At 38.4% G+C, this 25340-nt stretch overlaps 1 protein-coding gene across 5 annotated transcripts in view; it reads right to left on the bottom strand.

The window, feature by feature from the left end:
- The window catches only part of LPIN2 (lipin 2), a 44758-nt gene that overhangs the window by 17477 nt on the left and 1941 nt on the right, over nucleotides 1–25340 (bottom strand). For 4 of the 5 annotated variants that reach the window (XR_015183869.1, XM_009949978.2, XM_086472714.1 and 1 more), the window contains exons 1-5: nucleotides 18598–18919; nucleotides 12864–13064; nucleotides 10250–10345; nucleotides 7621–7919; nucleotides 3460–3567 (exon numbers count right to left, since the gene is read on the bottom strand). Coding sequence is in view for 4 of the 5 variants with exons in the window: in XM_009949978.2 (XP_009948280.1) it covers nucleotides 3460–3567; nucleotides 7621–7919; nucleotides 10250–10345; nucleotides 12864–13064; nucleotides 18598–18684 (791 nt within the window). In the remaining variant the exon portion in view is untranslated. Of the gene's footprint in view, nucleotides 1–3459; nucleotides 3568–7620; nucleotides 7920–10249; nucleotides 10346–12863; nucleotides 13065–18597; nucleotides 18920–25340 lie in introns of those variants that run through there. The other variant, XM_086472716.1, reaches the window with a different exon arrangement.

Here is a 25340-nt window from a genome sequence, read left to right as displayed (position 1 = left end):
AATGCTAGAAAGGTATGTTTCCAAAATCATTTTGCTCATATGATCTTAGGGAATGAAGGAAACACAAGTAGGTTTGAAGTAGCATTTACTGTTGGGACAGGTCCAAGACTATCCTTTCTTGAACAGGGCAATTATATTGCCTATTTTAGTAATGCTGCTCTTCTTACACACTGACATTCACAGCGTATTTTAGTTTGTCATTGGTTTGTTTGGGTTTTTTATATATATATATAAACCTCAACATTTGAAATTGAATTGTGGGCACCAGAACTGGACACAGCACTCCAGGTGTGGCCTGACCAGCACTGAGTGGGTTGATCACATCTCCGTCTCTGCTAGTAATGCCCTGGTGGATGCAGCCCAGGATCTGATTTGCCTCTGCTGCAGCGGTGCTCTGCTGACTCTCACTTGGCTTGTCGTCCACCAGGACGCCTGGGTCCCTTTCAGCAAGGCTGCTGCCCAGCCACACAGACCCCGGCCTGTGCTGGGCTCTTTGGTTATGACGTCCCGGGTGCAGGACTTTGCACTTGTTGCACTGGAAAAGGTTTCATCTTGATACAAGAAAGAAATTTTTTACAGTGAAAATGATCATTCACTGGAACAACCTTCCCAGGGACATGGTCCCCATCGCAAGAGGTGTTCAATTTGTGACTGGACAGCGTGGTACACAATCTCATTTAGGCTCCCCTTCCCATGAAAGGTTGGACCAGATCATCTTTTGAGGTCCCTTCTAACCTGGCCTGTTCTTTGATTTAATACTGAAAATATTATAGTAACTCCTACAGGTACTTAATTTATAGATTTCTTTTTTCTTCCTTACATGATTCCTGCAAGAATTAGTTGTTTAATGCAGTATCATCTTTGAAACTTTTTGGATGTTTGTGGAGTCAGGGTTTTCCAATATCTTGTAAGACTAAACTGATCACAATCCAGACTGTAAAAATACACAGTACACAGATCAGATCACAATCCAGACAGAAAGAACCCCTCGTATTACTCTGAGGGGCATCACAAAATCCAAGACAGCAGGACATGTGAACAGGTCTACAGTGGTGACACATCACACTACCAACTTCAAGCCTTCATCACCCAGGGATATAAAAAGGAAACCGCTTAGATGTGCATCCCACCTCCTCAGGTCTCCTTTAACAATTTCCTTCAGAAATTCCACTTTTCTGTACTGTTAGAAGGGCTTATTTAAAGTAACACACTGATGAAAATATATGTACATATTTGTTTTCATGAGCAATATGAACTCATTTTCCCTATGTGCCAAACAATTTGTTCTGTCTGTATTGCAAGTCAACTGGAAGCCAGGTTTCTAAGCCTAATTCTTAATATTCAGTGGTACTTGCAAAACACCGAATGCTTCAGGGCTTTGAGAACCTAAGCCTGTTCCACTTCCCCCAAAGTATAAGTTTTCCATTATCACTGTCAGGGAGAAAAGTCTTTAGTCAAAAGGTCCATGCTTGTAACATGTACCTATTCATGCTAACATTTTGTCAAAAGAGGACGAACACTGATGGCATCAGGTATCAAATAGTTAATGGTTATGCTTTTTGGTTTTATTCTAGTGAGTAGGACAAGCAGAAGTGTCCTCATTGAAAAGACTTAGGCTATTATCTTCCCTTAGCTCCCTGCAAGGGTTCTGAAGAAGAGGATGATCAGCCTCAACTACAAAACAGTTAGCCTTTGCAGGTATCCATAAAAGAGGTTATTAAAGCCTCCCATTTCTCTTTCACTGTACAACGGCTAAGTTATAGAAACTTTCTTTGGTGGCTTAGGAGAAATAGTTTCATGAAAAGTTTCTCTTCTTCTAGATGGCTCATGTGAGAGACAATCTCCCAGCCAGCCGCCCTCCCAAGGAGGGCAAGGAAAATTACCAATTTCTCTGTTCCACTGCAATCTGTACTGGATAGCTCCTTGTTAAAAAAGCCCCAACACTGGAAAGAGCCTAAGTATCTCACAGGATGCACAAACTAGTTATTAGGGCAGACTATTCCCTAAATATGTAAACAAGAAGAGAGGCATGAATCATACCTCCCAGTTATAGCCTGCTAGGCTATGTTAGCTAGAGTTTTATGAACTGAAAAGGAGTGTCGGTCTCTATGCACAATTATCTAGGTGCTGTAATCCATACACCACCATGCCAATCCTCAGGGTCAAACACTGTGACTGCTTTTCAGTCACAAACCACAAACCTGTGGGAAAGACTACATCTCATCAAGTACAATTGAGGATGTGGTTGCCAGCCCAAAACATAAAAAGGAACGATAATGGGATTTCCTGTCCAACTGCTTCTGTTCATTAACAAGCTATGCACTGGGGGAATTAGCAGGCACCAAGCGTGGGGCGGTACATTCAGACTCTACTGAGGCCACAGCCCTGGAAACACCCAAAGGAGAGACATTATATGCACTTCAAGAAGTATTTTCTGAAGCTTAATCTCTTCTGCACTACCATCTATTGATACAGAAGAACAGGCACCTGTGCACTGAGCAGCTAACATGGAATAACGGATATCACCCAAGGCTGAGCAGTAATCCTCACTGACACTGTGAAAGTACTCGCTATGAGGCAGATTCCCCAGTCAAACTGGAAAGCAGTAGAACTAGACACTCACCAAAGAGTTAAGATGAATCAAGATACTGCTCGGCTTCCTATACACCACATATGTGCCCTTCCCTACGTCCAGTGTTCAGGAAAAGTACGACATTTACCTCAAGTACTATCACATATGAGCAGAATGCTTTCTTATGCCAACAGGGATTGATGTTAAGAGCGGTGAAATCCAAAGGGTGAGCCTTGAAAAAAATCTAGAAACTGAATGCAAGAAGAATATAATAGCATGCACATCAGAAACTGAAGAGCTTGAATGCATACACAGAAGTGCCCTAGTCACTGTAACTGGAAACAGACTGGTGAGCTATATTATGCTATTTGTAGGAATCTGCAATCAGCCAGTACTGTTTCCAGTATCTCTGGGTAACCACAGGTACCAGAACTGCAGTAACTAGCAAATCCTGTGTCCTCAAGTGGAATATGACTCAAGTTTAAGACCTAGCTTTATCTCAAGTAATTTCCATTACTTCACCTGGCAAAATCTAGCTTACACACTCAATACTTCTGCTTTACAGCATATAAAGTGTTGTTTATGCTAGGGTGAATCACAGGGAACACACTCATTTTCCACACCCCTCTCAACCTAAGGAAACCTTAGTAACTATATTTTCTTTCTTTAATAGTGAATGTTAATAAGAAAGGGTTTTTTTCATGGGCGGGGTGGGGGCAACAACACACAAATTTTGTTTAATACATACAGGAGAGAGGAAAGCTCCCAAAGTTCCAAGCACGTATCAAATGCTGCATTTGATATCACAAAAGTTAGGCATGCTTGATAGTTTTACAGATCATCATTATTCATCATTATAGATATGATGACATTACAAAGTGACTTACTTCTCCAGAGGGGACCAGTCTCCATCAGATAAGGGGTAATGATCCTTCGAGTGATAAATCAAAGATTCTTTGTGTTCTTCACCCTTTGGTGATGAATTTGAGGATCCTCTGCGGAGACAGAAGAGACATTAAATCATCTATAAGACACCTGTATTACTAATTCAGTTGGAAACATTATTGTTATGTTATTAAAAATCTGAGATCAAAAGGAAGGAGTGCATAGCTTAAAGAATACATTTTTGCAACACACCTTTATATAACCTAAAATGTATATAAAAACTATTATTAATACTTGAAAATATTCCAAGTTTCAAAATCTACTATTCTTGACACATAGTAAGTAAATACCAAAGAAGTCACAATAGCATAAATGGTATTAGTCTATACCGCCAGCTAATATTACCAAAACCCAAAGATGACCATAAAGATTTACACACCACCTTTACTACGTAAACCTTAAAAGTACTGCAAAAGTTAAACAAAAAAGGTAGTTTTGACAATGCACTTTACAACTGCACATTTCACAAATTAAAGGTAACAGGGGTACTAGCCTCAAAATTTACCCAAGAGTTTACAAATTAACATGAACTACAACAGGTAGCTATAAGTACCGTACTTTTCTGAACAGTGGAGTTTGTTTTGCACTGCCAAGTCTATCAATATCTGTAACAAAAAAAAACCCTCACATCTACAAAACCCCAATAAACAGTAAGACCCATTGGGCAGGCACGCACTGTATTTTACACAGAAGTCCCTTTTAAATATCACTGTCATAAGTACTTCAGATCTTTTTACAGCTTTCTGAATTTAATTGAATAAATAGCTATTCTCAGGAGACAACTACCTTGTTTTGAGGTTTGATCATGGACATCATGGCTATACAGTTGATAGAATACAAGGAAGATAAGCCTGGAATTTGAGTGTAAAATGCAATATAAATTATTTTAAGCCATTATTATGAAAGAAAAAAGAAAAATTATTTTCCTCCCATTACCAGCACAGTTGCACTGGACTCTGTTTGGAATGCTAACGCCAATTTCTCGAATGGATGGAGAAAAGAAAATATCTTAACATTATCTATTAAACTACATAAATATTCGTAACTCACACGCTTACTCAGTACAGCCCATTAGACCCTAAGCAGTTCGTGATCTACTTCACTTGCACAACAGTCTAGACTATGTTAAATACAGAACGCTAAAAATGTCTTAATAGCTCCACTTCTTATCCACCAGCAGTATTCTTATGGAACTGGATGATGACAGCTTGACTTGAGATGAGAGCTGCAGAGACTGTACGTCCTTTGTACTCATAAACCAAGCTAACTGAGAGAAAAATGTTTCATGCTATCTTTGTCTGCATGCAGTGCTAAGTATCTCCAAAAGAGGGAAAAGGTATTATTGAACAATTAAGTAAATGCATAAAAAAAAATTATTACGGAGAGGTCCTCAACATCACAGCTTCAGAGGGGGGCAAGATGTCACACAGGTGGTACTGAACGGGCTTTACTCACTGGGAACTGGCAACCAAATGAGTTAATATGAAGCATCAAAAAAATCAAATTTCATCCATAAGTGGATAAATGTGAAGGTTAAAAATCTAAACGCAGTCAAAATTTATTGAAAAAGAGAGGGAAAATTAATATGCATCAACTTACAACTCCGAGTTGCACTATCAATTCTAAGCTATTTATTTTGCAAAAACTTATAAACAGTGCTACCACTTCTTCCCATCCTTATCCACTCTATACATGGTCTAAATAAATATATTAAGATTTCAGAGACAGAGAACTACTTTAACTCTTTAACACCCTTAGTACTGGAGAAATAATGCCCTCTCCTTCTGAGTTGTACACACAGTTGTACACTGTATTCTCAGACCGCCGGTATTATTTTAGGTAAGTCAAGCACTACTAACACATCTAAATCATAGCTAGAAAAGACAAAGGACATATTACTAAAAAAGTTGCATAAACACTTGGAAACGGATCTTTCCAAGGAACAGGAAACAGCTTGTTTTCCACTTTACAAAAATAGAACTAGATAAGCCGCTGCATACTGGTACCTGTGGCCGAATTCTTGACCTTCCTCTTGGAACATCAGCCTCCCTTTTCCTTTCCCAGTTTCACTTTGAAATCCGAAGCTATGTCTAGTAACAGTTAAGTTTCTATTCCTTTTTTCTTTTCTTCTTTTTCAGAGCCACACATTTATAACTAAAACAAACCCAAACCAACCCCAAACCAAAACATACCTGATGCTATCACCTCGCAGTCCCACATGATGTGAAAAGAAAGCTTATGAACATTTTTTCACAACCGTATCTTTAGCTGGGATGAAATCAGTGTATGCCTAGTGTAAGGCCTTTTATTCCCTGCCTTGGTAGGCCGCTGGAACGACTGTATCTGAACTCCACCACGAGATACACGGCCACAAACCTGCTGTCTCTGGGCTTCCATTACTACAATGTATTTTTTTGGTCCTACATTTCCTTGCTATTCACAAGAAAACAGCATTCTTTCACAAAATCTTCTTCCTTTCACATTGTAACACTCTTCTCTGACTGAGAATGCATTTCTACTGCTGGTTTTGTTTACATACATGTAAAAAAAAAGTGGTTTACAAATAAAAAGCTTTTTCAATCTTTCATTCTAAAGGGTACAAAAAATAAAACCAGAGTAACCTTTATGGAAACACCGTGGTCTGTTCAGCTGTGAGTAAACATTTGACCTTTCAGTCAAACCTACAATTTGTTATTCATCCCTAGTCAAATCAAGATAATTGCTAGAACAGCAATTCAAATTCTAAACACTGGATGAAAACAGCCATTATTGGTGTGACATTCCTAAACTCTTCATACATTTATAATAATTTATTAAATAAAGAATAAACAATTCATGAGTTATATTCTTCCCGTACTTGATGTTATTTTTATTTTTGACGGTTTCACTATGACAAGTTATTGTTGTCTTAATACTCTCACACTGAAGACTGAACAAAGATCTTGCTTTTCTTAAACTAGAAAAAAAGGAAAAAAGGAAAAACCTCAAGCCAAACAAAATGCCAGTTCTCATACTTAAACAAAGCAGTGAATATCTAAATGTCAACTCATTGACATAAATATGACAGTGAAAAAATAAGGCAAATGAACTAAGGAAGCCACAGACATTCTAGAAAACATTTCAAAATCCAAATTTTGTTTGCTGTGTTTTATTGGTCATAGGTGTGATAACAGTTAGATTCATGTTTTTCTGTTGCACTAACCTTTCTGACTGGTACTCATTAAATTGGATGCTCCCTTGAAGGCCCATACTGAAGCAGTTATTTTAGTTATGTTTTATTCTCTCACACCAAAACATTCTTCCTTTTCCCAGACTGGATCTTGAATTTATTTAGGCAGTACTACATTTAACAGTAATGCTGTCCAATAAAGAAAGCAGCTTTGTCTAAAACTAGGTCCACTTCTTTTGTTACGCACTCTCAGAAACTTCCACACAAAACTGGTGAGCAGGCCTTTCCTGGATGTTAAGCATTTAGATGCTTGATAGCCGCCTTCTATTACTATAATCTTTCCTATCACTCACATAAGCTTCTTCAGCCTATTACTATGCGCTACCACTTTACCACAAGCTCCACTTTACTAACAGTTTATCCACTTCAAAATACAGGACTGATTTTTTTTCCCCATCCTTTATGACTACACAAATGTAAAGAATTCTCTTATACTAACGTGAAGGAGCATTCGTTTACGTAGCTTTCAGTTACCAAAGTAAACTTCGAGTTACAGAGAAGTCAAGTTCAGATGTGGTGTACTACAGGCACTCCACACAGCAGTTTGTAGAGGTTACTAAACACACAGAAGACCACTCTGCCTCATCAGAGATATTACACTGGAACTTCTCAGTCACAGCACAGCTCATGACAACACTTCTTTACCAGCACAGGCTTAATTGGATCTCATGTTCATAACAAACTGACCCAACTTGAATGATTCTGAAAAGATGTGCAAGATAATGGTTTGGAGTTCTGTTTGTTTGTTTGAGGAAAAACCTATTCAGAGCCTATTGAAACTTACAGATTACTTGCATAGAGGAAAGGTACAAGCCACCTTTTAAATGCTCAGCAAAAACAGTGAAAGCAGTCAACAAGTATTTGATCCATTTACCTTAGGGGCTGAACACTTTTTTCATCATCTGAGCTTATTTCCATTTCAAAAATCTCTTCTGCCCCAGTAGAGGAGATCTGATCTTCCTTCCTGCTATCTTGTTTGTATTTCTTTCTTCTTCTTTTTTTCTTTTTCACAGAACCTGGGGTGAATACAGTCTCTGTTTCCACAGAGTGTGGAATTTCTGAGTTTGTACATGTCCTCTCATTTTCACCTGATTTCAAATGATTGTCAGCGTCTTTAAAAAACTGGTCTTCAGTGGGTATTGGAGATGTTGCCAAATATGCAGGAACCTTTTCCTAAGGAATAAAAAAAGAAAAAAGAACAGGCTATTTTTTTTTTTTTACTTTGTTTTGTGCATACAGGATAGTTGTTGGATACAGATTAATCCTTGCATCTATATTTAGACACAAAACCATACAATAGCCTAGTGTATGAAGCTGATATCCAGAAAGGAACCAAGTTCACCAGAGGGATTACAAAAAGTTCAGAAAAATGAATGTTCGTATTCTTACAGTTTCAGACTAAACAATTGATTGTGCTAGCAAAACAAGTACCCAGTCAATGGAATATTTTTGAAATTATCTGCCCTTGAGCACACCAGTTCTATCCATGCTTAGTAAATGTGTTAAGAAAAACAGGCTAATTAAATCCACTGCTGTCTATTTATTTTAAAATAGATTCAGAGAAAGGCATGGAAGGGACATCTGGAGATCACCTGGTCAAATCTTCTGTTGTAAGTAGGGCCTCAGGTTAGGTTATCCAGGCCCTTGTTAAGCCAAAGGTTGAGTATTCCCAGTGAGGGACAGTCTACTACTTCTCCAGGTAAGCTATTCCTGTGTCATGTTGTTCTCATAGGGAAGAGAAGGCTCCGGGGAGGCCTCATAGCAGCCTTCCAGTACTCAAAGGGGGCCTGCAGGAAAGGTGGGGAGGGACTCTTGATCGGGGGAGTAGTGATAGGACGACGGGTAACAGTTTTAAACTGAAAGAGGGGAGACTGAGATAAGGTATTAGGAAGAAATTCTTCACTGTGAGGGTGGTGAGACCCTCTCCCTAGCAGTGCTCAAGGCCAGGCTGGATGGGGCTTGGAGCAACCTGGTCTCGTGGAAGGTGTCCCTGCCCATGGCAGGGGGTTGGGAACTAGACAATCTTTAAGGTCCCTTCCAACCCAAACCATTCTATACTTCTGTGAAAACTGGCTGAAAAATCATGCCTGAAAGTTACATTATGATAGTCCTGATTTACATGATATGAGGTGTGTGGTGTTACTTCTGAATGTCAAGATGTGAAAACAGTGAAGACCGACCACTTGAAAGAACCTTTCTGAATCCATCGAGAACTTGACGAGAGGTGTATTGTTTATACCTTAAGCATAGCTTCAAGAGGTGACCACAAGCACACGCTGATCAGTAGCAGAAATACTGAAAAAAAAGATGTCTAAAAGCCAACTCGGTCCTCTGCTTTGTAGCTAACTCAATCTGTAGTTTCAGCATGAACTACCAGCTTTACAGAACACATTATACACAGATAACACCCTCTCGTTATAAATTAAAATACACTAGGCAAGTGCAATAGCTCCTTTAAAACACTGTACTGGGGACAAAGGTAGTGGTTAGCACCCTTGCTTTCTGAAAGTCTTAAGACCAATCAGTTCCCATTAATGGCTGACACAGCCTACATCTATAAAAAACTGCTTTCAATTTTGATTTTAATCATGCTGTATGCTACAACAGAACCCAACCTTCCTTTCTCTTCAGTGTTATGAACCCCTGCCTCAAGTTATCATTTAGGGTCTTAATGCTTATGTTCTCCTTCCACTTTAGATTATACTTAACTCCTTTCAAAATGACAGCTTCGTCCAATCCCTCACAGTAAACAAGTGGCACCCTACACTAAAAAGTGGATCAAGCTCATCTCCTTGAAAGACTCCAATTCGTAATAACAACAGGAAATTAACACTTCATCTTTTACTTCACTGAGAAAAATTTTTTTCCTCTGACTGACTATTTTCATTAAACCTTTTGGAACTTTGTATTTAAAACTTCTTCTGTTTTGCTGAAAAATGCCAATATTCAAAAGTGATCAAAACCAAACCTCATGACTGACAAATATTGTGATTACATAGGTCCCACATCCTTAGGAAAACAGACTAAAAATGAACCATTAATCCTGTTTTTCAGAGGCTCATTAGCTTCCAGCTGCAATAAGTTCTCGGGAAAAAATAGACAACCTTTATTAGTACAGAGGTCAGTAGCACAAGCTGTAAGAACTTAAGACAAAAATTATTATAAGGCATTGCAATCTGTATAACTGCAGAGTACAAGAATGAATATACTAAAACAAAGCAAAAAAAATATCAACAACTCTTTCAAATAATGCTCTAAAAAAGAAAAAGAATTAGTTACTTTATAATCAGTGGTAGCAGAATTGTACAAAGCACCAAGCAACTCGACAGCATGTGACAGTGGTATTAAGATTCAGTCACAGAAAATCTAGCTTTCTTAGAAGTTACAATATTGACACGATATTAAACACACACTTTAACACATTACTCTGTTATATAGTAAGCATTTTTAACACATTACTCTTAGTACTGCATTGTAGCCATCATGAAGCACAAAGCCCTTACATTTTCCTCCTCAGTTTCTTGTACAAAGAAAGCTTCTCCATTGTCACCCAGTTTCATATGAAGATCAACAGCATCACCATTAATTTCTATATCAATCTGCAGAAAGAGACAATTTAATGTAAATAATTCATCACAGGGGAAAGCACTGACCTCAAAGCCCACTTAGCTCTGACAGCAAACTTTGTTCCATTGTATAATCCTGTCTCTCTCTCCTCCCTCTGCTTTTTGAAAGAAGTCTGTTATAATAACAGTCTCTCTTTTGTCAACCTGCAAAATGCACCACAATCCTAGCAGAGAGCCTAACACCTACAAGAAAAATTGGAAAAAAATAAAAAACACCTGAAGACCAAATCTTACACAACCAATTTGGAGACCTAGAAGCATAAATAATCATGATTGATCTAGTCTTTTTTTCCTGGAAGAAGGATTGAGACTGTTCAAGTTTATATGAAGAAAACCAAGCTAAATACTGTAATTGCTATGAGATACCCAATGTGTACATTACTCAAGTTCTAGTTTCCTTCCAATACAAAAAGAAAAAATTACAACCAGTATTGTGATATGAATACTCATAGCTAGTTATCATGATATAAGAAGTCAAAAAGGAAAGAGGACTAATTTTAAGATTAGTATATGGACTGGCCAAGAAAAAAAAACCCACCACCACAGTGCTACAACAATATCCATGTATTCTAATACACTCTGTTATTTGCCCATTTATGAGAATAAACCCATTAGCCAAGGAAACGCAGTCATAGGAGACGATGCAAGTAGATAACCAAACATGCATGGGTACTATACCCAAATCCTTAAGATAACAGCTTTTATTTTTCCCCACAAGAACTGAATGGTTTTGATCTGAAAGTCATATTTATTTCACTACTGAACACAGTTTATTCTTAAAATATTTTCTTGAATTTCCAATTCAGTAACACGAGGGGTTTTTAAAAAAAAATCAACTTTAGTGTCTTTTTTTTCAACCTTTTCTTTAGGCTAATTCAGACAGACAAACTTCCCTAATTTTAGTACCTATACCTCACGCTGGTTTCTGAAGACATCAGTATACATCTTAAGCATAGAGCTGAAGCACAGATATGTGTATTTTGTGTTCCCATGCATCTTGAAACTACCAATTAATCTCAGCCTCATAACATGCCAGAGAAAAACACGTACATGACGCAGTAATAAACATTCAATTGACTATTGAGAGAACACTCCAGTGCAGAATAGCAGCTCCAAGGACGAAGGCAGCAAGAAGCAGCAGCCATCCACTCAAGCAATAGCTGAGAACTACGATGACAGCTTAGTACAGCAGGTACCAGGAGTAGATCTTTCTACTATTCAACTGCTTTTTAGAGGTACCCAGAAGCTGAAATCATCTCAAATTTGGTTGTCTCAGAAGTGTAATTAAAGATATTTAGTAAGCTCAAGTTTCAGATCACTCCTGTTGTAAGTGTATCTCCCTTGCTTAGACATTAGAAAAAGCACAGCTATACCACCTCTCTTGTATCATGCTGAAAAACTGGAATATAATCTGTCGCAGAATTGTTTAGGAAAAATCAATGTTTTGTCATCAGCATGCTCATTGAGAAAACCACTAGCAAGAGGTAAATGAAAACAAAAAAATGAAATAAGCAAACTGCTGCTAGCCTGCATTGCTACGAAAAACTTACAACGTCAATCCATGTAACTCTCAGTACGGACCCTTAACAAAAAAATGCCCTAACGTAACTGCTGTAGTTGCACTTTATTCTCCTTTTACAACCAAAATATAAAGATGGGGGTACGTTTCCTGCAGTGTCCTCTCACTTAGAAAAGCAGCATATAATCCTGAGGGTTTAGGATCTGTTTAAATCAATCCAACCTTTGGTAGCACACCCACAGGCAAGCTTGCCAGACACAGAACTCCCTACTGACAGTAACGTAAAGTCCCCCCACAACAGGTCCATTTTTCAGCCACATTTACAACCCAATCCCTAGGCTTGATTACTAAAGCCTACGGAAAGGGGATGGCAGGACAAACTGCTCAGGTAGCACCACAGCCTCAGACTGGCTGGACAGGAAATTGTACCAGGTTCTCTTTCAAATACGCCCACACAGGAATGAAGCTTCGGTCCCAGTTTTTATTTGCTTGTGGACATTAATAGTGGCATTTTCTACTGCATATCAGCTTTAAACAGAGCTAACACAAAGTAAGGGCTGGTAACCTATCATAAATATTAAGACATGTTCTATTTGTCCTCCAGACATTCCAAAAATAGTTGCTTACAACAACAGGGAGCAGTTAAATGGCATTAAGCATTTCTTTCCCACACACTTAAATAAGTAAATAAATAGCCACGTAAACATTTTAAGACTGTGAAGCCTGTCTGTCTGTATTTTTCTTTTGCATAGCTCAAGAGCTGTCAAACCTTTCCTTTCACGGTATTTTTTTGCAGAGCCCTTTGATTACCACAGGAAGTTCTGTTTTCATTCCAAAACTATCACTCTGTACAGCACATATGAGAAACTGCTCTGTACTACATCAGCCTGCTAACTGGGTACGTGGGGGGCTGGGGGGAAAGGGAATGCATTGGTATTCAAAACTTTGGTTTGGCCCACTTTCGGAACTTACCACTTTTTCTTTTGAGCGCAACACGCCAAGCTTCCCAAATCGGACGTGAAAAGGAGAACACTGGTATGTACCATCCTGTTGCCGGACCACAATGACATCGATGCATCCTGAAAGGGTGGCCTGGTTAATGCCTTTGTACAGCTCCTTCACAGTAACCAGGACTTGTCCTGCAAGTTGTCCTACGTAGTTCATAGTCTGAGACTAAGGGAGAAGAAGAAAAAAAAAGTTAATAAACTTTAAAACCAAAAGGGGTTTTAAATAAGTTTTTTTTAAAAACATCTAAATAGATGTGCAATGTTACTTATCAATTATTCTGATTTTTCTAACAAGCTTTACATAAATGACTTCAAGAGTCAACAGATTTTCAAGCCAATTCTTACACTACTAACACTCTCCAGAGTTACAAAACCTATTCTTAATAGCTTATTAACTTGAACCTATGACTATTTAAATATTTTAAAGTAAATTTTGAAGCATGCCATTTTTAAGCCCCAAAGCCTAGATTCAAGTGACGCTTAATTACTCAGGTAAGCCAAAAAGACAAATTCATTCTCTGAAGACTATCTAATAGAACTGATCCTCTATTGAAAATGGAGAATAACCGTACACAAGGATGCAAAAAAATCTTGTAAGTCAGGAAAAGTTATGTAGAGTGTACTCCGTGTAACTCTTCCTTTAGAGCTCTACATTTTAAAAATAGCCGGCTGAGTCACCTTAAAGAAACTATCGAAAGATCTAATGGGAGACAAAGGAGTTTGAGAATGAGTGTGGAGAAAACCAATATGGAAGAAATCCAGTCTTCCTCCTGTATCAGGAAAGCACACCACCAGGGAATTTATTTGCCATGTACAAGCACTAAAACCTCTTGCAACACAAAAATTATGACCTTGTAAAAGCCCTTCTTGAAAAGCACTGACATCGATCATCAGAAGCTGAAACTGAGGAGAGCAAGACTCCCACCTGTGGCAGGTAATGTCAGACACCCAAAGTTAGTGAGACTCTCCATTAACTTCTGACGACGGAAACCCACAACAAGTACCATCCCTAGTTACAACGTAGACTTCTCTAAACAGTTTAGTGAAGCTTGTAGGTACCGATAGTTAAAACAGCTGCTGAAGTTTGCTCTGTGAAAACAGGTGAATCTGGCAACATGACCTTGTCCACAAGAAGCAGATGACTTACCCGCTAACAACCATTATTTCCACAGAAATTACACCTAAAGAATAAACACTAAATTCCAAATACTACATTTTCATAAGCGAAAAGCAAGTCTTAACCAATGCATTAAGTGTACACAGTTATCTTACCCACTAACTACTTTCCACAAGTTTCAGGCAAGAGAAAACAAATCTTTTACATTTTTTTTGGTGGTTGTTCATACACCTGACATCAGAAAATTGAAAAAGAACAATATGAAATCTACTTGAAGGAATCTTACAAGATGAGAGTGAGGCATTCAGGGCAGAATACAAGGAAAGAAAGATGCATGCAAGAAGACTATGCTATAGTCAAACAAGATAAGCAAAGGACACACAGAATCACTTATCGAACATTCTGTCTAATCCATTAAAAATACTTCAGTGAATGAATGAATTTCGAATGACTGCAAGTCTTTCAGACTAAGAACACAACGTGAACTATGACTGCCAATAAGAAATGAAGTCCGAAGATTTCTCAGAACATCTGAGCTTTAATAGAAAGAGGAGGGAAAACTGAAGGTGCTCTAATGGAAACTTGAGCGCAACCCTTTCCCATTCTGCTCTCTCCTGCCCTGTACCCAAAAGCATGCTACAAGCTTGTTTCAACTATACCCAAGCAACTGCATACCTCTGAAGCTAAGGGTATTATTTCGGAGAACAAAGAGCCACTACAAACAAGCCAAACACACAACACTGAGAGAACATATAACTGGGCTTAAATTGTAAAAATTCTATTTTGGGATAATATTTCTACCAAAAAAAAAAAAGTCTAGAGTGAATTTCTTCATCTACTTGCTAACCTATTTTTATTACTCTCTGGATTTTTCTTAATGTGTCTAAACAAAACTGTATTGCACTACAAGAGTTCTTCCTCCTAATACTGCTTTCATTAACTAGGCAATCATTTCTGTTCTGAGCCTTCAAAGTCTTCCTTACAGTATGGCAGGGTATACCGCATTCAATCAAAAGGAAGCTACTTTTGTAGCATCTAACAGCACCAATATAACTGTAAACATGCAGAAGATCTAAAACTACTTTGACACACTTAGAGCAGCTACTGAAGTATTTTTCTCCATCCTGGGCTTCTCAAGGCTAACACACATCACCCAATCATGCTTAGGTTTTCAAGGAAAAAAAAAAAAAATCCTTCCTCTCCATAAGACTTAAAAAGGAAGATGGGGGTTTTCCAATACAGATTTAAAACTGTTTTGAAATTATCCACAGAATTACTAGGCTAGGTAACATGCTAGAGAATTTTCTCACGTAGCTTTTGTACAACGTGGTTGAAGACAAAAAGAATAGACTCGCACCGAGTGACTAATGACATTGGCAGTACGGGCTCCCTATCACCATTAGCAATTAATAAAACTCAGTTGCATCTTTAAGTAGTTTCATTTACACTACAAAATTGACTGCTTGCTAATGAAATAATAGCTCACTCTTGCTAAAATGGGGAGGTCTCACTTCAACCTTCCCTCATCTGACCCTCTTAACAAGCTGATTTTAGCTCACTGGCACAGCTGGCAGAAGCCTACCCAGTTTTGTTGTTGTTGTTTGTTTCAGTGGGTTAGGAAGTTAGATTATGGCACGGAGAAGAACATGGCAAACACCAGAGAGTCATGAGGCACGCAGCAGCACCAGAGAGCTAGGAAAAACAGGCGGAGACATGGAATTGAATATCTTCCTTTCGACAAGTGAGATATTTGCTGCACCTCATGGAACTGTAACCTAAGACAGGAAGGTAGCAACATCTCTGCTTTACTGCTTAAGCCATTAGCCTCCCCCTACAATGACAGCCAATCTTGATTCTTTACTTTTACCTTTGGAAAAATTCCCTAACGCATAGTCATTATTCATGGCTATACCTTGGCTGCTTCCAAGAGGAATCTATAGTATTGGCTTACAAAGAAAAGTTGATTTTACATCACCAAGGAGACTGAATTTTTTAAAATAAATGTTTGGCACAATCAGGAATAGAAGTCCTTAATAGACTCTCCATTCCATACATTTCATTTCAGTGAACTGGACTTGAGAAGTGGACATTAGCAGGGAATTCTCTATCATCTAAGTAACTGTTTAAGAGATCAGTATTTCACACCAACTGCTAAGAACTGTGTTCAGCTGATAAACAATCTAGTTTTCCTCACATACAGGCTAACTGACCTTGTCCAATCACAGAAAATCACCAGAAAAACCCCACAAGACTGAAACATTCACCTATTTTACATATATTCTTGCTTTTCTGTAGCAAAAGCTACCTCTTTTATAGATTTCAGTTACACTTCTGTAGCTCACAGCCACTTTTATGACCCTACATAAACAGAATAACTTCTTACATGTGAAAGAGTTACGAACTTTTGAACCTACCGAGTATTAAAAATAATGTCTATAAGGAAAGAAGCTTTTTATGATCCAAGTCTTAATGCAAACATTGGGTTTGTACGTTGTAAGTAAACAAAACTGTAGATCAGAAACTACTGTATGTTATAGCTCATCAGGTTGTAGTTCAGCTTTTAAAGTAACAGTTCACTTTGTGAGACAAATGTTATTTAAGAAGGTTCCAACTGCAGAAAGCACTAGAAATAAAGTGTCACTACATATCTGAGAAACACGAGATGTTTAACATCTCAAATGTCAGTGAAACTCCAGCTGGGAGATTTTACTTTTTTTTTTTTTTGCTTTGTTTTGCTTTAAGTTTTAGCGTATATTGTTGGAAAACTTGCAGTGAGCAGTACTGACTCTGACTATAGAAAGGAAGAGGGTAAAATGTTATTGTGTTAATACCGCAAATGCAATAGAAATAGGCCTATCACAGAATAACCGCTAAGACAAAATACTTCCTCAATAACACTCTTAATTTTATGCTTAGTGAACATTCGTTAATGTCATTGTCCTGAAAGCAGAGGAAAGCAGAGCGCAGTACGCCTTCATGCCCTGCTACAAGAACCTAAAAAGCATGGTCACTTCCAGTTCTGCAATTCAACACAGAAGTCTGATGGAAAAGACAAGCTAAGAAAGGGCAATGCAGCAATATTTCACAATACTGTTTAGCTTTTAAGTTTTATTTATCTTGATATCCAGAGTATATACATTACCTGATGCAGTCAAATGCCAGAACTCTGCATAAAAGCTAATGTAGCTCACTGATACTTATTTTTCTGGGATAGCAAATTAAAAGGCTACCACTACCTAACGTCTCACAGTGGAAAAACACTTTTTGTGACTTCTGAGGCTCCAGAGAGATTGCTTTTTGAATATTTATGCAATACTACCTAGTTTGCAAAAATTCTTATAGCTGAATATATTAATACTACCAAGCTAAGTGCAACTGTAATTGGAATGCAGGAAAGGAACTCTGGCCTATATCATAAAAAAAGATTTTTTTTCTGGCAAAAAGCCATTACACTGCAAAAGGCAAAAACTGAAACTCCTTTTTTCTTTTCTTTTTTTTTTTTTTTTTTTTTGAGAGAGAGAGCATAAAAGCAAATACAAAATAAGAAAAGCAAATATCAATTTTAGAAGTTCAAGAATTAAAAATAAAATTCTGTGCCTCCATCTATAAAATACTCAAATCTGTTAAACTAAAGTTAACCCTGCACATGTTGGCTGGCTTCCTCATGTTACAGTAATGGGGAATAGAACAGCTCTCAGCAATAATGATTAAACAGTGCTACAGCTCAGACTAGGTATCCATGTTCTACATGATAGATCATCAACTTTCCAAAACTCATTTGGAGCACTGCTCTAGTAAAGGTAAACTGCGGTTTTGTATTCTTAACCTTTTATACAGGTGTGTCCCTCTGAACATGAATGCTACAAATGCCCAGTTCAACCACAGAAAAAGAAGACTGCAAGTTACCCAAAGGCAAGCTAACAGAGCACTCTAGAGAGGGACAGCTTTAGAGGACATGAATTTTAACTGTCACTGCAAAAAAAAAAAAAAAAAGTTACTTAAACATAGATCTTAGTTTACAGGAAGGTAGATACTTATACATCCCATTTACTTTGAGATACATTTAGAGGATTAAAAGACAGTCTAATGCCACACAATGTAAACAGTAAAGAAGTTGCATTTATTTCAAGAGATTATTAGGTAGAAAACCAAAATAAAACGCATGCATAGCAATGGTTTCTCTGAATTTATCTGATCTCACCCATATCTACATGTATATATATTTATGAGGCAGGAGCTTTCCAAAACCAGAAAAAACCCTTAGCAAGTGTGTTACTAGGTTCTATTTTGTACCCTGAAAAGATCAGGAGGGGGAAATGACCGCTCTAGCATCAGTACTCAGCAAAAACAAGCAAACAAAAACATTTTTGCTCCTAAGTAACAATTTTAATTGGGGTTTAGGATTGCTCCTAGTACTGCATAGAGCACATATGGAACAAAAATGGGAAACCAAGTAAGTCTGTTGAACGCCTAATTAAAGTCTTCCTTATACTATTAAATATAGGCAGTCAATTTTTATATATTTTAACTATGCTATAGGAAATTATATACCCACACCTAGCAATAAAACTGTCGAACTCACCAAGATTCCAGAAGGAACCCTTTCGTGGGCAGCAACACCACTTCCATTGAAGTCATCTTCAAAACCATCCTTTTCTGAGAAATGCATCTCAGAAAACAGGAAACTAACTTTCCACAGTACAGGTAAATACAAAGCTTACAGCCATAACAGAATGTGGTATCAGCATGTCTTCTCTCTCCATAGAAGCAGAATTATGTAAATCTTCTGGTCTCTGAGAGAAAAATGTTCGGTATACTTTCCCACGCAGTATTGTGATTAAAAAGGAAGCACTTCTTTAAGAAAGCTCATACAGAAACTCCCTCACCAATAGGCTCTGCTTGCAGTGTCACAGCCCCCTTGCGCTCCCCGAGATAAGTCATAACACGGGCAGACTTTGCCATATGTTTGCACTGATAGGTAACGATCTCCTTGTACACCCCGTCACGTGACTCAGCTGAAGCTCCCACGAAAAGAAACAGGGATTTAGTTAATGATTCTTAAGCAAAGTCTACATTAGCTCACTCAGAGACTTTTCACCCACTGCTGCAACTCCAGCACCCGCAGCAGCACGCAAAGCCCCAGTCCAGCCCGCTGCACACCTCATTCAAGGATGCCTGCTGCCACTCCACGGGCCTGCTCCCTCCGCCGGGGGTGCCACCGGGCTGGCTAGTCACGTTCCCTAGGACAAATCTGATGACATTTCAGGGCCTGGTATTTGTGGGCTCCCCCCCCGCCCCCTTCTGAAATTGCATTATAACAGCAAACAGACAATTGACCTGGTGTCAACTTTATACTAAACGGTACAAAAATGCACACCAAAATAAACATTTTTTTGTGATGGAAGTTTCTCTACTTTCTTTAAACGGAATTGTTACAGCAGTATGATTTGGGTGTGTGGACAATCCGTACAAGGTTATTGTACACCCAAAGCCATGACTGAGAGTTAGAATTAATTTTTGATCTGAGGAATTTTGAAATGTCGTTACTTCTTTAAATAGTATCATGGCTAGGTGAAATAAGTGAAGAAGTGTAGTAGTATGAGGAAACTCCTGAATGGGAGAGACATTCTCTAAGGACCATTAACATTCCCTCAACATAGACACATTCACATGACCCTAAACCCACCCATCTTCTCCCCCTGCTCCCCGGTGTAACTTGGGTCTGTTACAGAAGACTGGGGCTGCAAAAAGCTACTATCATCTCTGGGCCCTTTTCTAGACACTGAGTAAGTTTGTGTTTAACACGGCTCTCCACAGGAAAAACTTACTGGATTTGTTAGCAGACATGACAGGTATTTTCATAGGATATTAAGAATTAATGGACACACTCAACCTTCCTCTGCTTGTTCATCACTCCTTTATCATGCGTGTTCCATTAAAATATGATAAAAAACACAGTTATGAGCACAATGGAAGCAGACAGTGCTTCTTTTCAAACACTTTTGACTTAGCTTTATGTTTTGGGGTTTTTTGTGTACAATTTTCTGTTACATCTATTCTGTTTCAGTATTGTTCAGGTTGACATTATTTTCTTCAAAGCTTCTAGAAGTGTTTTAGAAAACAGCCTTTCTAGAATACAGATGAAATTGTGGTCACTGCAGTAAGGTAAGATTTAGACAAGTAACAAGCTTTGCATGCTTAGTAAGCCTCCTTGTCTTTTATTTCTCAATGTTAATAAGGTAAATAAAATATAATTCCCATTGAGTAAGCACTAAATTGTTTACTTACAATTTACACAGTAAACTAAGATTTAGTTTTGAAAAGCAAATACCCCGAATTTGGAAGTATTAGAAGCAATGCTTTTCATGCAACCTTAATTCACCTCGTTGGTGTGGGTAGATTTTGCTGTGGTTTAGGCTCAGAAAGCGCATGAGTGTTTTCGCTAGCCTCATGCAAGTTAGGATGATGACTGATCCTTGCCAGCAGTATTATGTTCCTTTTCTTCTCCTCTTCGTGGGTCTACACATCTTATCCCATTGCTCATTAGTCAAAATCCCTGATGAGAAGTATGGTTCCATTTTTAAATGGTATTATTCTACAGCAGCCTTCATAACATATTTGATTGCATTTATTTAGTTCTACGGCATCCCAGAGACACAGTATTTTTTTTTTTTTTCACCAATACAATGTAAAACTCAAGCCAGGAGACTAGGAATCGTGATACAGGGGGTTTTAGCACAGTTAAAACTTGACTTTGCACTGTCCCTCCATTTTTTACCTCTTTGCATATTCAAAACATCGCTTCCATAGGCTACACTTGTAGCTGCTAATCAGATTCACATATCCCAGATGGTCATTACAAAAAAAAAAAAAAAAAAAAAAAGTCTGCCTGTGAAAATTACATTTAAATGATTTGATGGTACCGTATAGGAACTGTAGAACAAGCACAGCCACAACACAGCTAGGGGACGTTTCATCAGCTCTCATCAGTACATGTCATTCTAAGTTCAGGAAGGAAGGAAGCAGAAATCCTACAGACATGAGCTTCTGTCAGCAAACAATCACAACTCACTCAGAGATGAGGATAAATATGCCAGGATGAATGAATAAGACAAATCCTTCTCTAATTAACAGATCCTAATAGATACAGCACATGTGGGACAACCTTTGTTCATGTCCCATATGTCTCCTTCACCCCATCCTGCCCCAAATCATTTTACTTACTATCAACCAAGACTTAAGCACCACGGGTCTCAGTCTCACACCCCATCCTGACACTCAAAGAGCTTCTTCCTCCCCAAGCCTCAACTCCAATTCTGAATTCCACCACACCTCTTTATTTTCATGAACTTTTTACACTTTGTCTGTTGGGTGCAAACAAAATGGAAGATTTCCCAATTCTCCTATGGAGATTACGAAAATCAGACTGGGGCCGAAAACACTCTCCTGTGCCCAAGTTCCTGATCCGAGCCCTGGTCTGAAGCATCTGCTTACTGAAACTGGAAATAAAACTCTGCTCATTCCAGCTTGTGGTAAAACACATGCAATCCAGCATCGCTGTTACTTTTACCTGCAAAAGTCTATCCATTCTCAATATGAACTTTTAAACCTAATTCAAAGGCTAACAACTCTGCTGAAATAAAATAAATTTAGACATGAATAACAGAACACATACTGAACGAAGACCATCTGCCCCAGATCCCCTCTGAAACGGACATGAGAATTTTTCTAAGAGAAAAAAGCTCGAGATTTTTCTCCAGTAGCATGGAAACACACCATGAAGTTTCACTTCTTATAAAAAGATGAACATACTTGCTAAAATTTTCCATATAAAGGCTGAAGGTAGCCAATATACAACTTGGAATGAAATTTTCCATTTTAGCAAAGTTACGTGCAACTAAAAATCCAGTTCTGCTCAAAAATGCTGAAAAAGACTAAAAGTCAACGTCACCTGCTTTTACCCACAATTCTCAGACGTCCAAAAAATAATAATAATGAAAAAAGTCCTTTCACAAGCAACAATAGCATGGTACAAGAATCCAAACAGTTAACAGATGTTAGAGAAACACCAGTGATACAAAAGCAATGCATTGCCCACTAAACTAGTGGTTAAAAATTAATAAAATCAAATGTCTACTTTTCCATCTGTGGTGCAAGATGGAATTCAATGCCTTCAAGATCTCCTGTCAGGTGGAGTCAAGAGCCATTCAAATGAGAATATTTTTTAGTGCAGCTTACGTATTTTTTTATCTCCAAGAAAAAAAAAAGGCAAGAAAGGAAATCCTCAGTTTATTTGGACTTGGCCCTTTTGTAATGTGTCAACAGTTATATCTGTATCATCTACCATGAATCAGCCGATTCCGGTATTATGGCATCTTTCCTTGTATTAATTTGAGCATTTCTTCTCATTCTTTTTTTTGTGTTTAAGTTGCCTTTTTCTCTGTTTACAAAGGTGCTTCAGCAAGAACAAAGAATATTTTAAGAGTCCATAAAGTGAGTTTTACTGTTAAAATGATCAGTTGAATCAAAAACTTTGGCTACACGCACACAAAAAGTTCTTACGTGCGTGAAGCCCTTAAACTTCTTTCAAGGTACCAAAAAGAAGTAACTGGCTAACCCGAGAGCGCACCCCTTCGGAATCCGCACAGGCATAGCCCACACAAGTGCCTGCCACACTTGACGTATCTATTTCCAGCAGCACAGGCTCTTCTACAGCCACATCATCCTTGGTTGAACTTCTTCCTAGACACATACCACAGAAACCAAAGTTTCTGAATAGAAATTCCATCTCTCTCATTTTTACATGAGATGAGAGAAGGCAGATGAAGCTTTTCCTGTATGTTTCTAGAAACCACTAAGCATTTCCCTAATGAGCAATCTCTTATCTTTCTATTTTCTCCACTTAAAAAGGTTTCTTCCCAGGCACCGACCTGCCTCAGGTGTATTTATATTTTCTCACAACCTTCCAGGACTTAGAAGTCAGAGCAAAAGAACATAGTCATGTATTTAAGCATGAAATGCATCCTGATCAATTAGCGAATAATTTGGCTACCTTTAGAAAGGATACACGAATGTAAGATCTGAGACTAGTACATATCTTCAAGGTTGAAAAAAACAAAGAGAAATCTACTTATTCTGAGAAATACAAATATGAAACACCCAAAAAGTTCTAAATCAGTGTACATAAACAAGAAACCTTTTTTTACTTGATAGTCTCTCCGTATTGTTGAACCAATGAAACGTGTACCAAAACAGAACACCCATAAATCTAATTTGCATCTAAGACTTTGCTACTTCATTAGAAAATTGGGTAAAAATGATAGTCTGACAGAATCCCCCCACAAAGGTGGGAATATCTTATTCATAGCATGAGGTGTTGGGAAGGGGAAAATCGGATATAGCTGAGCAAAGTAGCATATGCTCACCCACTCGGCAAACAAAACCTACTTGCATTGTTGAGTTTTAACATACACAGAGATCACATCTGTCTGCAGGACAGATCTGTTCCCCCCTAGCACACAACAGCACGTCTGCACTCTCTGTAAGGGACACGACAAACCTGTAAAGCACCCTCACAGGCTTCTTGTTTGTGTTAAGGTGCACACTTCTCAGTTGGGGAACAAATGGCTTTAAGTCACCGCGAAGTAATTTTTTTTTTAATCATTGTATTTTCGTTAACATCACACACTAAATTCTATCGTTAGCCATGTGAGAGACAATTACTTCCATTTCTAATGAAGCCTCATCTACAATTCATTATTGCAAGCACTTCTTTGAAAGAAATTTGAAAAGAATCCTGAACACATTTCCTTTAAAAGGCCTTTCATAACCGTCAATCCAGAAGTACACTTCCTGAGGAGACAGTCATGCAGTCTAAAAAAAGAAAAGTAAACCTAAAGACACGGCCTAAGACTGGCTTAGCACGTGCTGGCTTCAGCCACAGACCACCACAAAAACGTCACACGGCACACCTGAGACCCTGCTGTTACCACTTGGCGTATTTACGTTTCTGGTACTGAACTGCAGCATGTTGGATAAAGAAATGGGCCGGTTCCTCAGATAAAAATCTTATCCGTTCACTCAGTACAGGCAGCAGCAATGAGGGTGTCCCTTGTTTTTTGGGAAATGAGTGACTCAGGACAACTTCTGGCAGTTATTGTCAAATTGTAATACGGCAAAGCTGAAAGAAACTGACAACAATAAAACAACTAGGAAGGGGAAACAAGCATCCCTTACCTGGAAAGTCCCTTGAAATGTAAACACAACAAACAACTACATTTCTATCAAAATTAAATAAATAAATAAATACACCCCCCCCCAAGTGTGCTTAAGCTCTGTCCTCAAACACACAGACAATCTGGCTTGACTCGGCATGACAGTTTCATATGAAACCAGCCTGCCTGCACCAACTGAAAGGTAAGCACCAACCTAGTACACACTAGCGCGTTTGCAACAACCAAGGTGAGATAGCAGATAGGCAGAACAAAAATCTCATTTTTATGTGCAACTGCCTTTGCAAAAGCAGCAACATTTTTGCTATGCTTGAAGGGGATCATTTTATTTACATTTAAAAAACGATTACCTATGTAACAGTGAGATACTTAAATAGGACATCTTTGTGTTACTGTAGAACCTTGAAACGCAACTTCTATGAGATCAAAGGGTCACAAAGAACGAACTCCCGATGAGCACTGATCATTGCAATACAGCACGCTACTGCGCTGTGTTCTCAGAATTTGCCCAGTACAGGACGAAGACATCTAATGCGCTCACTTTAGACCTGAACTCGATCACAAACATACCACCCACTTTTTTTTGTATAAGCCTGAGAGCTTTTTCACTGTGGACCTATGTAACGTGCAGCACTAGTCTCACACCAGAAGGTGTCCTGCCCTTTCATCTCTTGTCAGACAGTTACAAGCAACGTATTTGCAATTCATGATATTAAAAAAATTATTAAAAGTTACTTTATAAATAAACCCAAGCTATTTTACCAAAAAGGAAGTAGCATTCTAATTCAGCACAGATATTCTATGATCCCACACAGACGGTGAAGAACTATTTTCCTATACGCCGTGATCTTGCACTGAAGATGTCAAAGACCGGAAAAGAAGAAAATCGTGATCTGGAGTGTTAACCGTGTGTGCACCTTCCAGGAAGAGAGAAACAAATGCAACTAATTTAACCTCCAGCTGTGACAGAGGTTCTCAATGCGGCTCCCTTCAGCTTCACCTGATCTAGATCGCAAGTTCTCTGGGGCAGAAACCAAGTCATAAAGCATGCAATGCAAAGGAAGGCTATTCTGGGCCTCAAGATACATAACGG

Source organism: Leptosomus discolor, chromosome 13 (assembly GCF_034619465.1).
Source record: "Leptosomus discolor isolate bLepDis1 chromosome 13, bLepDis1.hap2, whole genome shotgun sequence".
Taxonomy (NCBI): Eukaryota; Metazoa; Chordata; class Aves; order Leptosomiformes; family Leptosomidae; genus Leptosomus; species Leptosomus discolor.
Note: the sequence above shows the minus strand (reverse complement) of the source record. Positions and strands in the feature narration are given on the sequence as shown.